At 52.9% G+C, this 15,872-nt stretch overlaps 2 protein-coding genes across 2 annotated transcripts in view; one reads left to right on the forward strand and one right to left on the reverse strand.

The window, feature by feature from the left end:
- Positions 1-15,872, reverse strand: part of LOC122387629 (aromatic-L-amino-acid decarboxylase-like) — a 114,191-nt gene that overhangs the window by 16,454 nt on the left and 81,865 nt on the right. The gene's annotated exons all lie outside the window — the stretch shown is intronic.
- LOC122387630 lies at positions 2,457-6,514 on the forward strand. The gene is made up of 2 exons (XM_043377986.1): positions 2,457-3,963; positions 6,036-6,514. Exons 1-2 carry the CDS (start codon positions 2,625-2,627, stop codon positions 6,053-6,055), a joined length of 1,359 nt encoding a protein of 452 aa, XP_043233921.1. The 5' UTR covers positions 2,457-2,624; the 3' UTR covers positions 6,056-6,514.

Here is a 15,872-nt window from a genome sequence, read left to right on the forward strand (position 1 = left end):
AATAAAAGGCAACTTAATAGGGATCGCATTGGTATAGAAAGAATCTTTCCAAGTTTAAAAATCAAGCGTTGGCATCGTGAGAAGCATTAGGGTGGCCGCTTTGCCCCACTCTCCCCTACCTACCAAATGTGGGAAGATGAACAAGTGTTCAATACTTTCGTTAAATCAAAGTTTTGGAAAAAATTGAGTTGCTGTAGCCTGTAAGTTAACATGTTACAATTGTCCCCGGGTGGTGTTACTTTTGACCCCATATCTGGGGTGAATTGTAACAGCTGAATAGACTTTTTCGGACAACAATTTTGACCCGAAAAAGAAACTATTTCGGAAATATTTTAACTACATTTTAAAGACAAAACATCACAGTTCTGAAAATAAAAGAAAGAGCTTTTTATAACTGCAAACGTGTTTGCACCAGATGATAAAATGCAAAAAATGTTACAATTGACCCCGTTCTCCCCTAGTCACTGGCGGATCCAGACCTGCGTTGAGGGGGGGGAGCAACTCATGCCAGGAACCAAACCTAAGGTACCCCCAAATCCTGTTTTCTCATCGGATTTAGGCTACTTATTTTTCCTCACAGCCCAGAAACGATACTTTTTAATTAAAAAAATATATAGTGTTAGGAATATTGAAGACGCCAGTGTTGAAGGCGCACGTGATATTGATAACGTGTTGCTGATAATTGATCTTGAGTCGACGATGTGATTTATAATTGTGTGGCAGTCAGGCGGTGCATGGCCTTGGGCGGTGCGCTTGACCACGAATGGTAAGCTGGAGTGTAGAATACAAGGACGTGTGCACGATTTCTAACACTGGCGCGGTCGCATGCTCAGGTTCCTACGTGCCGCTAAATTAACGACATTTCTTTGCTTTAATTTTTCATAAAAGCATAACGATGTTAATCATCCGTTATCTTAAGCATCTTTTAGAGCTTAATTTTGAGTCCCGAGCACATGAATAAATCGACCGACGAGTCATGGTGACTTCCGACATCGGCTTCGGTGTTGATACGGCCGCAGCCCTCAAGTCTCTGGAACAACGCATGGACGATATCCAACAAACACTGCGGCAACTGCGCAGACACCTGTGCACCGACGGTTTGAAGCGGCAGTTCGCCGGGCCCACTGGAGATGATGGCACCGGCAGCAGAAACACTACGTCTGCGCCAGGAAACGGCCAGCCTCGGTGTTTCGTCTGTGGTGATCTGGGCCACATCCGACGTTTCTGCCCCAAACGGCGCGGCCACATCGAGAATCGGCAGTGTTTCGCATATGGGAGAAAAGGACATCTGTTCCGAGAGTGTCCCCACACTGGTAGCTCGCAGGGGCCCTTCTGTCTGCGCTGTAGACGTGATGGCCATTGGTTGTCCGACTGCAGTCTGCACGGCCCGGTCACGATGGGCGGTGTGCCCGCGTGCCCCGGTGCTGGACAGACCCCGAACCAGGGAAACTAAGGGCAGCTGGTATTAAGGGACAAATGCCAGCCGTGCTTGTACCAGGGTCCCACATCGTAGCATCTGTTGTGGAAATAGAACTTGGAGGTAGGCGGGTGTGGGCCCTGGTGGACACCGGGACTGAGTTATCGATGGCAGGTGGCAACGGAGGCCCGCGGTCGTCGGGGGACGAGGTCTGTCACGATGAGCCCGCCGTTTTGGCCCCAGCTCTCGGCCACGGGTTCGGATCTGGCGCGGCGAGACGGCTGGAGGCCGAGAGTTCTCAGGTTTGTCGTCTTCCCTCGGTGGTTTTGGCGTTTGTGGTGCATCTGCTGACTTCCGTGCTGTCCTTGTTCTCGGGGGTGTTTAGAGGACGAAAGTCAGCGCCCACCCTGGGTGGGTCAGCTTCCGGCTCGTACATACGTGGGTAAGGTTACATGCCAGGGGTCTGACCCGGTGCAGGGCGGTGCGCCTACACCGGAGAGCACTGATAGGGTCGCTTCTTTTCGAGCTGGAAGTGGGGAGTCTGCCAACAGGGGAGGGACGGCTCTGATCGTAAGTGGCAGCGTGGGCGTGGAGAGCCGCGGCCGGCTCAGTGTGGTGGAGCCTCACCCGGTGAAGGGCGGTGCTCGCCCACGATCAGACGTTTGGACAGCGATGCTCACCTTAGGGTTGGAGAACCTAGCCTGGGGCTGCGGTGGCGTCAGCGCTCGGGCCGAGGACGGCCTGTGTGTCGGGAATAAACAGTCTGGAACCGACTGAGCGTCTGTGTACTTCAGTGGCGACGAGGACCGAACTCACGTGTGGTATGGCGCTGGCCCGGGCGCCCGAGTTCGACGCGGGTGTTGAGTGTTTCGGTGGTTATACTCGGAGGCTGGAACAGTATTTTGTGGCGAACGATGTTGACGCGTCACAACACGTGAAACGCCGCGCGATTTTCCTGAGTGCTATCGGGCCGGTGACGTTTGCGCTGTTGGAGGATTTGATCGCTCCGGCCTCAGTGACAGACGAGAAGTATGGAGACCTGGTAAAGGTGCTGTCGGAGCATTTTGAGCCGTCGCCGTCTCGGATCTTGGCACGTTACCGGTTTCATACGTGTGATCGCGAGGACGGTGCGTCAGTCTCAGCTTATGCTGCGACTCTGAGGCGACTGGCGCGGCCATGTCAGTTCAGCGCGGAGGTGCTCGACGAAATGCTCCGAGATCGGCTGGTCTGTGGAATCCGGAATCCCAGACTTCAGTCCAGACTGCTCAGCACGGAGGATCTCACTCTCAGCTCTGCGCTCGCGATCGCTCAGGCGTTCGAATCGGCGGCTGCCAACGCCAGTGAGCTGAATCGCAGCAGTCCCGTGTCATCAGAGCGAGCGGATCTGCAGCCCGTCCATCGGGTGGAGGAGCGCCGACCGCGGCAGAGTCCGTCCCGAGTGGCGGCGACGGGTGGCGCTCGAGCTCAGTGTCACCGCTGCCGGCAGAGAGGACACGAGCCGGCCGTGTGTCCGTTTCGCTTCCGGCGCTGTTTTTCTTGCGGGGAGGTGGGTCACTTGCGAGTGGCCTGCCGACGGCGCACGCCGGCGGTCCGGGCGGTTCAAGTGGAGTCGGCAGAGCATTCCACAGCTTCCGGTGCAGCTGCGGCGGAGCCGAGGAGCCCGGAGAGAGTGGAGGAGGATGTGTATGCTCTGTTCGGAGTCTACAGTGCCGGTGTCTCGCCGCTCTCGGAGGCCGCGGCCGCTCGCTCGGAGGACACAGTCGAGCGGTGTGCAGCTGGTGGCGGCGTGAGTGTGGGCGCTGCTACGGTTGCTGCGAGTGAACCCCACGGGGGTGGCTCCGATGAGCCTATGGTCGGCGCTCTTGCTTCTGGCGCGGCGGCGGCGGCAGCTGGCAGTGGCGCGGGGCGCTCGGCTGATCGTGAGTCTGCCGGCGGGCCCGGCGGCGGCGTGCATCGCACGGAGGGAGCTGAGGGAGTGGCACCGAGGCGGCCTCAGCGCTGCGGGCCGTACATCGTTCCGGTGCGGCTGAACGGCAAGTTGCTGGAGATGGAGCTCGACACGGGAGCTGCCGTCTCCGTCTGCTCGGAGCGTGCGTTCAAGAGGCTCTGGCCGACCGGCGGTCCGCCCATGGAGCGCTGTGAGCAGACTCTGAAAACATATAGCGGTGGAACGATCGGTGTGTGCGGTCAGGTGATGGTCGATGTGCAGTATGGTGACACATCGGTCCGTGTGCCGCTCGTGATCGTTCGCGGTGGCGGTCCGTGCCTGTTCGGGCGTGATTGGCTCGCTCGCATTCGGCTGGACTGGTCGTCAGTGTGCGTCATGACGGCCAGCTCGCGGGTGGACGCGGTGCTGGCTGAGTTCCCAGACGTGTTCGACGGGGAGCTGGGATGCTTCAGAGGTGAGCCGGTCACGGTGGATGTCGATCCAGACGTCCAACCCCGGTTTTTCAAACCGCGCGTCGTCCCGTTGGCGTATCGGGATCAAGTGGAGCAGGAGCTGGATCGGCAAGTGAAACAAGGACTCTGGGAACCCGTCGCACATAGTAAGTGGGCTGCACCGCTCGTGGTGGTGCCTAAGGCTGGGGGAAAGGGTGTGAGGTTGTGTGGCGACTACCGCTTGACGGTGAATAAGGCGGCTAGGGCAGATCAATACCCCCTCCCTCGCGTCGAGGATTTAATGTCGCGACTGACCGGGGGGACAGTGTTCTCGAAATGTGACCTTAAGTCAGCGTACAATCAGCTGGTGTTGGAGAAAGAGTCGCGTCAGTATCTCACTCTGAACACGCCCCGCGGCTTGCTGCGGCCGACCAGGCTCAGTTTTGGGTACTCGGCAGCGCCGAGTTTGTTCCAGCGGACGATAGAGACGCTGTTGGCTGGCATCGAGGGCGTGGGAGTCTTTTTAGATGATGTGATCATCACCGGCCGTGACATGGAGGCGCATAACCGTGCCCTCCGGGAGGTTCTGCGGCGGTTCAGTGACGCTGGCCTCCGAGTGAACCGGGACAAATGCAGTTTCGGCGTGCCCAGTGTCGAGTATCTGGGGTTCAGGATCAGCGCGCGCGGTGTCGAGACGACTGAGGAGAAGGTATCTGCCATCCGTAACGCGCCGGAGCCGCAGAACGTCTCGCGGTTGAGATCGTGGCTCGGTCTGATCAACTATTATGCAAAGTTCATACCGAACTTGGCGTCCGTGCTCTCACCCCTGTACCGCTTACTGCGACGTGATGCACCGTGGGTGTGGTCTGAGACAGAGATGCGTGCTTTTCAGACAGCAAAAGAATTGCTGCTGAAACCCGCAGTACTGGCTCATTTTGACTCGTCCCTCCCCGTGGTCCTGACGTGCGACGCCAGCCCCGTGGGAATTGGGTGCATTCTGAGCCAGGTACACGGTGACGGCGAGAGACCGGTGGCATTTTACTCCCGATCTTTGAACAGTACAGAGGCTCGTTACTCACAGACGGACAGGGAGGGCCTGGCTGTGGTGAGCGGGGTCAAGAAATTTAATTATTTCTTGGCCGGTCGGTCATTCGTGATCCGCACGGACCATAAACCTCTGTTGGGACTGATTGGGGAACAGAAGTCGCTTCCGGTGATGGCATCGCCCCGTGTGATGCGATGGGCGATGCTTCTGGCGGGGTATGATTACCGGCTGCAGCACGTGGCGGGTAGTAAAATACCTCACTGTGACGCGCTGAGTCGGCTTCCCGTGCCGTGCCTGTCAGCAGAGTCTCCGTGTCCCGCTGAGCTCATAAACTTGCTCGAGTTTCTCAACTCCTCGCCGGTCACCGCAGATCAGATCCGTCTTTGGACCGCCAGAGACCCGACGCTGTCCCAGGTGTATCAGTTTGTTCAGAACGGCTGGCCAGAGGTGGACGTAGAACAGGTTGAGCTCCGTCCGTATAAGGCGCGGTTAGGAGAACTTAGCCTGCAGGACGGGTGTGTGATGTGGGGGTCTAGGATCGTCATTCCGCGGCAGGGCCGGAAGGCGGTCTTGGAGTTGATACATGAGGGACATAATGGGGAGAGCAGGTCCAAATCGTTCGCACGCATGTACGTTTGGTGGCCCGGGATGGATGGCGAGATCACGGATACGGTGCGTAAGTGTGTCGCGTGTCAGTTGCAGCGTAACCGAGAGCCTAGCTCGCCGCTGCACCCGTGGGCCTGGCCGGCTGCCCCGTGGGAGCGTGTTCACATGGATTTCTGTGGCCCCCTGAATGGACATATGTTTCTGGTAGTAGTCGATGCGTTCTCAAAGTGGATGGAAGTGTGTCCGCTGCGAGCGGCGACCACAGAGTCTACAGTAGAAGCGCTCCGTGTTCTATATGCCCGGTGGGGGTTGCCGAAAACCGTCGTGTCTGACAATGCTCAATGTTTTGTTAGCGCTGGTTTTAAAAGGTTCTGTGAGGAGAATGGTGTTCGGCACATTACCACTCCGCCATACTCGCCAAAGTCCAATGGCTTGGCCGAGAAGTCTGTTCAGACGTTTAAACACGGGTTTACTCGTCAGAAAACCGGTTCCGTTTTGTGTAAAGTGTCGCGTTTTTTGTTTAAATACCGTGCCACCCCGCATAGCACGACTATGCGATCCCCGTCTGAGCTGTTTCTCGGTCGGCAGTTCCGGACGCATCTGGATAGCCTGCGCCCGGACTTGCGTCGACGTGTGGAGCAACGTCAGTGCGCTCAGAAGAGCTCGGCGGACCGCGGGGCTAAGGAGCGCCACTGTGTGCCCGGTGATGCCGTGTACGTGTCGGCGGTGGACAGACTGAGCGGGGTGGAGGGAGTGCGTTGGCTGCCAGCGGTTGTGGTAAGCCGCAAGGAAACCGAAGTGGTCGTTTGTTTGGAGAGTGGGAATTTGTTGCGTAGACATGTAGATTGTGTGAGGATGCGCGTGACGAACGGGACGGAAGGGTTTGATGATGTAGAGTTAGCACCCAGTGTTGTGCCGGCAGCTCCGCCCGCTGCAGTGCCATGTGATGTACCCGTCGGCGGCGACCGTCCAGGCCGGGCGCTCCGGTCGAGCGACCAGCGCCGGGCGCCCAGGCGCTTAGGCTACGATAGAGATTTCGCCCAAATATCTGTGGTGGAGGGATGCGGTAGACCACGCCCAAAGCCAGGGCCCGGGTAGCCGGGTCGGGGCAGCCTGCGCTGACCCAAGCCGGGGCCGCGCGTCTTCCCGGTGTCATGGATAGCCTGGGGCTGCGGTGGCGTCAGCGCTCGGGCCGAGGACGGCCTGTGTGTCGGGAATAAACAGTCTGGAACCGACTCAGGGAGGCACCGGTTCTGACGTCACACGAAAATATCAGTCGGCTGGTTGTGGCACTGCCCCCTGCCGGCGCGACTGTGCTGCCACCTAGCTAAGCCTAGTCAGCCTAGGACGGGACGGTTTTACTTTTTCTCGTCGAGTGGGGCAGCTTGCGACGACACTCGGTCGACATAGCTGTGCTGCAACATACCCCAGGTTCGGAGTCTCTCGGACAGCCAATCCTGTTCCATAACCACAGCTAAGTCCCCGCTGACCTTAACCAGGATTGGCCGGACGACGTTGAATCTTCGTAGTTTGAGAGACACCGAACCCGCGGATAGCTCTGTCGAAGCCTTGGCGGCTGAAGAAAGACCAGACATATCTCACTTGATTTTGGCGTGGCCAGCCTCACTTCTGTAGTTTTGCTTCACAGCATTCCACGTTCTATTGAGTTTCCGGTTGCTTAGTACACGACCACGTTAAGAAACTTGATGTCTTTTAGATACATCACGCAATGACAAACTTTTGGCAGCATTTACATTTGTTGCCTGCATATTTTGGTGAGGAAAAATCACTATCGCAGTAGTACAATCAAGACATACCACAAAGGATCAGAGCTAAAGCAGCATTATTAATCAAAAGGTATTGCATTGATCACCAGCATGTTCGTAAAATAAAATACATCACGAATAAAGATGACAACCAAGCCGGACCAGGACACTTATGACAAACATGAACGCTAAAGTGGCAACACAAACGAAAGAGAGAAGAGGAATCTGCCCTTCGCAATCGTTAACCTAAAATAAAACTTCAAATATACAACAGACTTCTGTGCATTAAAAGAACATGAATATACTCGCTTTGTCGTCGACACATAATGGGAACATCCTGCCGGCCCAGCCAAACAGCGCGCCCGCCTTCGAGTAGGAAATGGCAGCGGCCGCAGAAGTGGCCAACAGATACATTGTTCGTCACGCCACCTGCACTGAAACGTACCAGCTATTTAATCGTGAAATGTAGCTAGCCATCCAAAAATGTTGCACTACACCAGCACTACCGCACAGTTAGCAGATAGGTACGGACCGCAGGTCCTGGTCTCTGTCTCTTCCGAGTACGGTCTCCGGACCGGTCACCAGCGCCACCATCTCCGCGCGGTAGCTATAGCACAACTCTCCGGCCGGGGCCCGCAGTTCCTCGACCTCTTCGTCCAGCCAGACCAGCACGGCTCCCGCCCAGCGCCTGAAGACTCCGCCCTCCACAGATCCGTCCGTCCAAAGCCGGACAGCACACAGGGGCAGGAACGCGAGGTGCAGCGTAGCCACGCTTTCCCTTTCCGCCGCCGTGGCCCCAGCCCGGATCGGGCACACGTCCAACCGGAAGGTGACGCCAGCCGTCTGTTGCCACGGTGGGATTCTCGCTCTCGCCCAGGCCTGGCGGCCTCGCAATCTCCAGCCTCGGACCGAAGGCAGGCGCGCCGGTGCCGAGGCCTCGGCGGTCGCGCGCAGGGGGTCCCCTGATGGCAGACCCAGCGCCCTCCCCAGCAGCCTGGCAGCCAGCGTCCAGTTTCTCTCCTCCATCGGAGAAAGTCGGGCTTCCGCCATTAGTGCGTGGCACGGTGTTGAGTGCGGACACAGGTGATGATGCGGCCGCCTCCCGCAGTCCTCGCTCCAGGAGATTCACGTGCGAGGGGGCGGCCGCCGGCAGCCACGCGACGGCAGCGTGTTCGAGCGTCCCTCGGACGTAACCGATTGACCACCGTACTAAGGGCACCCTCGTCCAGGCCCCACCTATTCAACCAGGTTGACGGCGCCGTAGCCGTCAGAACCTGGTGATCACTCGAGTCACGCCACAGAGCTCACGCCTCAAAGCGGTTGGCTCTCCGGTCCTCGGCATCCGGCATCCGCAGTGATTTGGCGTATCCAGGACACGTGAGATGCTGGCCTCAGTCATAACCGGAAAGCCTGTAAAAAAAAAACAATATGTGATTGACAAATGGAAATATATTGTATGCAGAGTTGAGAAATCATGACGCACACTGCATTGTGACAGTAGATAGTTTAGTGTGATTGGCAGAGGAGGGACTTATTGTAATAAAACAATAAACAATTGAGGCATTGATTTGATTTTGTAGGTAGCTACCTACCCTTCTCATATGAATCTGGATGATTTGTACCATTAAGAAAAAGAAAACATAGGCGGCCTAGGATCGGGAAGGGGATGTCCCCACTTTTCAGTTATGCTAAAAATAAAATATTTATTTTTCATTTAAATTCAAAACTAACAGCAAGAAATTGTTCAGCAAGGTGAGATAAGCACGAAACTGTAAAGAATTTGTTCATAGGGGTATTGGGGTTCCCACAAAGTGACATTGAAGTTCTCTGCCCCCCTCCCCCCACACTTTACGTGAGGTTCCTGCGCCCATGGAAAAAAACACATTGCATTATGTGCATCAACACTTAACCCTTGCACTTAGAGAGGGCCACAAAGCCCACTATAAAGCCCACAAGACACCACCTGAAATCAAAGCATGACAAATGATAGCATGTAGGCACCTGGCCTACTATAACCTACTGAACCAAACATACCCCATATATCAATATGTATGTGTAGATAAAGTATGAATGGTAGGTTAATACCAAGGCTGTTTAGTAGGTTGTAGGCATGCTGAAAGGATGAAAGATGGGTATTTGTTAAAAAAATATCTGATCTCCAGTTCATATGAATATGCAACATGGGGTGCAGACTGGAAAAAAATACACGTTAAGCCGAATATGTCCGGCGTAGTGGCGGGATTGCGCCGAAAATTTAAGCGCACGTCCGGCGTAACTTCGCATGCGCCGAATTCAGCGCATGGCGGCGGACGAATTTTTCGGTGCAGGGTGGTCGCATAATTTTTTGGCGAAAACAGTCACCGAATTTATGCGGTACGCTGGTCAATCTAGCAGCAGATTCGCCCCGTGGGCAGCTCTGGAGAGGCTGCGGGACGAGACGTCCCCGCCCCGGTCGTCGCGTGCTCGAACTGGCGAGCCGCCCTGAGTCTACTTGCAGCGGAGGAACGGCCGCCCAGGTGAGGCCTCAACCTTCGGCGTAGAGATAGGCATGGAAAACCTTGTTGAACGTCGCCAAGCGTCGTTAAGCAATAGCAGTGGGTTCCTGCCCACTGCAGTATCGAGGGGAATGAGAGCGTGGACGATCTGGCAAAACTAGCGGCCGCCCTGCCCTCAAACGCCCGATCACTGACCAGGGCGGTTCATTGTGCGGCCTCGAATCAGTGGCACGACAACTGCTCAGAATCACTATTCAAGCCACTCCTCGGGAGCACGCCGCCGCTCCCTCTCCCCGGAGAGGACCGAGAGGATGCCATTTCGGTGCACCAGATGAGGGCGGGCCACCGGGGCAGCTCGCTCCAATACGGCACCGAATCGGCTGTCTCCACCCCGCCGCGTGTCAGCAGTGCCCAGACAAGCGGTGCCCAGCGGCGCTCTGCACCGTGAGCCGAGAAGAGGCTGATGTGCCGGAGCACGTGCTGCTCCGCTGCCGGGCCCTCGCTGGCTCCCACCGAGGTATTGGGTTTACGTGGAAATAAAAACTAATTCGGACGCTCAAACATGGGATAGTGTACATTGTACAAAGCCCCGAAACACTCTGCCTGGTTGATATAGCCTTGATCAGTATATGTGCACATGTGCTTTATATGAAAAGGGCTTAATTTTCGCACAAATAGGCACCTAATTTTTGGCGCAAATCACTCAGAAATTTCGGCGCAAAATCGCTTGCGCCGAATTTCGGCGCAAGATAGGTAGTCTCACGGGCATCCGGCATAGTGTATGGATGTTTTCCAGTCTGGCATGGGGTTAGGTAAGGTTTGATTTTTGTTTTGTATTTGTATCACATGTAAATATCATATCTGGATTCAGGATGTCAAATAGTGCAAGAATGTACAAAATGTATGCCTGAAAAGTGAATCACTCTTTCTGAACATTTACTAAAAGTGGTAGTTTAGTACGCGAAGGTTAGGCTAGGGTAGATGATGTTTTTTATCTTCACCATAGTTTATCTACACAGTAACCGAGAAACCCTCGTCCAGACATAGCAATAGCCGTAGGCATGGCAAATCATCGAAAAATTAATATTTTTCTGCTCATCAGCATTTGACCAAAATAAGGGTTCTAGCATGTCTGGTTATTTCAGGTTATGTTAGGTTATATGAAGGTGAGGTTAAAACTTTAACAAGCTCTAAGACATATATACGGGCTTCATCTGAGGTTAATATTGAGCTAGGGGTCTGGGTACCCACCTTCCTGTCAGGCCATGATACTTGACACACCATCCTGCTATCTGAGGCGGCCCAGGAACCAGCTCAAGCAATTACAATGAAAGTCAACAGTCGTGCGGGCATTACACCACTCCTCATTAGAATATATCAAGTAATTAGTTAATGACGATAATCCCGCCACCACAAATCTTATGAAACGCATCAACATTGACCTTTGATATTCCGAAAAGAAATATCCATAACACTGAACTCTATAATGATTTAAAGTGAACGTGTTCTTACGCAGCTGTGACATAAGCTGCGCATACGAAAAACACCCGCTAGACCAATTGATGGCGAATAAACCTGTTGATGAAGAAATACTTGTCTCCCATTGGTCTGTGAACACAATCTGCAGGAAACGCAGCTTAAACTACAGTAAAATTTTGCTGGAAAATCTGCAGAAAGTAAGAAAAATGCAATTTAAACATATTTAGCCAATGAGTCTGGCCAATCTGTTGATATATTCCGATAGATATTGAGCACGATCAGGCATTTTGAAAGAATTACGGTCCGACTCTCTTTATTTTTAAAGCAATGACGCATAATATGATTATTGAAAAATTGACAAATATATTTTCTTGGAGGGAAAAGTGGGACTAGCGTCAGATTAAAAATCAAAATTAATACACTGATCGAGACCTCGCTTTCAAAACTATATATCAGTGCATTTTCGCATCGAATCTCTCTCAATCATGAACAAACTTGGGCAAAAACAGCAAGATTGCCTGTTTCGTCAATTCACACATTTTCATATTTGGGGGCAATTTTAAAGTCGATGGCGAATGTTTTCAAAGCCAACATTTACACAGGAAAAAATACAGCTATTTTTCTTCCAAATTCATTCATTTGTAGAGTCCGACTCTCTCTTGTTTTCTCGCAGTTCCGTTGTTCTCTGAGAGAAACGATCATGTGTATCATAAGCGTTTGGCTCACTTCAAGACGGCAGAATTTGCACTTGCATTTTCTGCTGTGTGGAAGACCAGAGGGAGTCAGCTAATTTATGACAGAATGTGCTTAAAAAATGACTGGTGAATAATATCTTTTGTCAGCGTCTGACAAATATTTATATTTTAAATCACGCTCTTCAGCTGTCAAGTGAGCTCCAAATGGCCTAAATTGTCAGCTGTTTATCATCCTAGGTCAGCTCAAGGTCACAGACGTCAGCTGAAGAAAGTGGTGACCATTGGCCCTGTGTTGAGCGGACAAACCGGTGTTACCTAGTATTCTATGTACCGTGAACCGACTGAGCGTCTGTGTACTTCAGAACCCGTCACCAGTTCCCGACCGGAGCCAAATCAGCTGCCTCCTGTGCTTCAGGCACGGTGGAGACGACAGCGCCGCCGCCGTCGCCGCCGTCCCCCTCATGGTCTGAACGGTGATAGCGCTGAGGAAGTGTTGACCCACAACAATCTGAAGCCATACCGGGAGCCGAACGCGCCGGGGAACCAGTGACCACGGGCTCCGCGGTAAGGTGCACCTTAACTCCGGGCCCGATCACGAGCAAGGCGGAGCGCCTACACCAGAGGGCAGGAACGGGGTGTCTGACCCATTGGTAGAAGCATGGCTGGGCGGTGCGCGTGGTCCAGCCCGTCACTCGCCACCGGGATCAGTGATGATGGTGCGTGCAAAGTGCAAACTCAGTGGTGGTGGATTGCGAACTCTTGCAAAATGCGACGGCGCGTAGTGTGCTGCTACCTGTTGTGACCGGGTATGACCTCGCGGTCATGAGTACATGGTGTGCGTGTGTTTCGGAGAGGGGAGGGGTGTTAGGAATATTGAAGACGCCAGTGTTGAAGGCGCACGTGATATTGATAACATGTTGCATAATTGATCTTGAGTCGACGAGTAAAGTGATTTATAATTCTGTGGCAGTCAGGCGGTGCGCGCGCTTGACCACGAATGGTAAGCTGGAGTGTAGAATACAAGGACGTGTGCACGATTTCTAACAATAGAAATGGTAGCCCACCCGACCCTTGGCTTTATATTTCTTTAAAACACTTCAAATTGCTTTTGTTGACCAGCTAGCCCGCTCCGGGTCGGTGCTTGGCGCAGCCTTCGCGGGCCGGGAGGTGTCGGTTGGACCCTCCTGCCGTTCGGCCCCTGATCAAGCTAGAGCTTCGCGAAAAAAAAACAAGCGTGTCGCCCAGGAGTGACGAGAGGAAACCGATAATACCCGATTTTAACCCTCGCCGGCATAGGCCATTTTGAGTCCTTCGACGGCACAAGGGGGGGGGGGGGGGGGAGGGGGTTGGTACGAATCCCCCCGGCGTTTGGCCCCTGATGGAGCTAGAGCTTCGCGGAAAAACGAGCGTGTTGCCCGTCACGAGAGGAAGCCAATGATACCCAATTTTAAGGTCCTAGGTCATTGGTTGACCTTCCAGGTCATGTCAATGACCCAAAAATCGGGAATATCGGGACCTGTTAGAAAGTCGTAAAGCGTGGCTGTTATGGGGTTTTCCGGGGTGCTGATCACGAATATCGTGTTAGTTTTGATCACAGATGATGTCGTTAAGCGTTTAGACCAGGTAGGGTCAGGTCAGGTCAGGTCAACCGGTAGGGGTCGTGACGGGTATTCGTAGTACCAGTCATCCGCCTCTGACAGCTTCGTAACATGTTACGAAGGTGCCAAAACTACTTCGTAAATATTCAAATGGTTGCTAAATTCGAATTCAGCTCCAAAAACTAGCCTAGAAACATGTAAAACTCGAAAAAGTGAACCGAGGTCACCAAAGGTCAATGACCTGACCTGACCTTCAGGTGACCTTGAAACCCACCCTAATGCATGGGAGCAACATCAAATCACATCTTTGAACGTTTGAAACCACGAAAAGCTTGCAAACGCGCGGCTAATGCGAGCCGACATACGCCGAATCGCGATTTCGGCCAAACATGGTCACGGAAAAGAGGTCACAGCTCAAAGGTCCTTGGGGTCAGGGTCATGAAATTTTCAGGGTAGGTGTAAAATTGATCAATGCGAGGGTACTAAAAGTTTTGTCGCGATCGACCGCTTTTAACGCGAGCAATTCGCGAAAAACCTTAGGGGGGTTGCATCAACCCCCTGTGCAGGCGAGGATAACACGCGCAGTGGAAGGGTTGCGAGTACTACGCCCAGTGGAAGGGGGGGGGGCGGATGTCGCCTCCCTAAGATCTCAGCTCCCACAGGAGCTAGAAAGACGAAATGTGGACGGTAGGTGGGGGCCATGGGGAACTCTGTTGTGTGTGAATTTCATGACTCTAGGTCAATATCTTCAAGGTCAAATGAGGTCAAATGTGGTCAAATCTGCCATATGATCAACTTTTTTTGCGTTCACACGCCGATGACTCAAAACGTTACCGGCCAATTTGCTTTTTTCTTTCAGTATACGAAAGAACAAACATTTGTGAATATGTATGGTGAACTTCTAGTTAATCCAACAATAAATATGGCAGTTAGAAGCCTGCTAAGGGTAAGATGTCGCCGACTGAAGCGGGATCGGCCGACGCGGGAAACGCGGCAATCACAATTTTGTGTTTACACACTCATAACTCAAGTTGTTACCGGCCGATTTTCAAAATTATTTGACCATATGGTTGCCTATACATTTCTCAGTCTTCTCACCAAATTTAACGCAGATCTAATATAATCAGCGGTAAAGAGCGCGATGTAAAGACGGAACCGTCCCGCCCCGGCACAGTCTACAATTCAGGCGGCGCGTAACGGCTAGCGCCGGCCGCCACGCCGCCGCGCCGCCGCGGCTGCAGGATGTTTGACTTAACACCGCTATTACTAGAAAAGTTGCAAACCGATTTTCTTATTTCTTGCACGAGAAGATCCGCAATTCAATTCTGGACAGGTAGCCAAAATTTCACATTAATACTATGTTTGCGGCGTGAGTAATTGGCGAAAAACAGGAGGGGTGGGCGAAATCCGCCCCCCCTTCCACTGCGCGTGCCCGGCTGGGGGTCCTGGATTTCCACGCCCTGCTGGGGGGGGGATGTTTGAACACCCCCCTTCTAACTCGGCTCCTAGGCCACGTAGCGATACGCGGAATGCGGCGTTCGAAAGAACGTAAAAAATAATGACGAAATCACTCAGTCAATTTTTGGTCAGGTCAAAGGTCAGGTCACCAGAGGTCATTGAAGGCAAAATTTCGCCGATTTCCAGGTCGAATGTCGACAATTTCCAAGAAGCCAACACATAACTCGGGAACCAATAGAGCTACAGCGCCGCGGAAAAGTGCATTCGATAGCCCTATTTTAACGCCCTTTCTGAGTAATTCTTTCAGATTTGACCTAACGTCAGCGGTTTTGCCTGCAGGGGGCAAAAACTGCAAAAATAGCCGATTTTTTCGGAAAGTTTTTCTGCAATAACTTTTGACCCAAGCCTTGTGCGAGCTTACTTTTACCGGCATCGTGTTCCTCTCGTCAAGACGCATCGAATGAACTATAACTTGACCTTGAAAGGTCAACTTAAAAATTTGACCTCAGGTCAAGGTCATGATCTGACCGGAAAGGGTCATGTTGTATATCAGTCGATCCGGATCGTCGAGCTGAACACATCTATGGCGTTTTTATCGCTCTAGCATGCCTCTATCAAAAGTTATTTGCGAAAAACTGTTAGATACCATTCGTGACCCAAGATGACCTCAGGGCATAAACAGGGGTCACGGACACCATTTTCATGTTCAGTGTGTCTAAACCACTTGTAATTCAGTGTTTGGAAGTGTTTATGATGTTTCGTCCAAAAAAGGCGCATTTCAATTTTCTCCCATTGACTTATAATGGGAAGGTCGCAAAATTGACCTGACCTTAGGTCATCGATATCAAAATTCTGAGATAAACCTTTTGTACACGCTATTGCTCTTAGCAATCGCTGAAAGTTTCAAAGCGGTCGGTCACTCAGTGTAGCTATG

This window comes from Amphibalanus amphitrite, unplaced genomic scaffold (assembly GCF_019059575.1).
Source record: "Amphibalanus amphitrite isolate SeventyFive unplaced genomic scaffold, NRLGWU_Aamphi_draft 000293F_arrow, whole genome shotgun sequence".
NCBI classification, from domain to species: domain Eukaryota; kingdom Metazoa; phylum Arthropoda; class Thecostraca; order Balanomorpha; family Balanidae; genus Amphibalanus; species Amphibalanus amphitrite.

Coding starts and splice junctions, on each gene's coding strand:
- LOC122387630 (XM_043377986.1), top strand. CDS start 2,625: ATGCTCCGAGATCGGCTGGTCTGTGGAATCCGGAATCCCAGACTTCAG. Junction 3,964..6,035: donor CTGGGAACCCGTCGCACATA/GTAAGTGGGCTG, acceptor CTCGGTCGGCAG/TTCCGGACGCATCTGGATAG.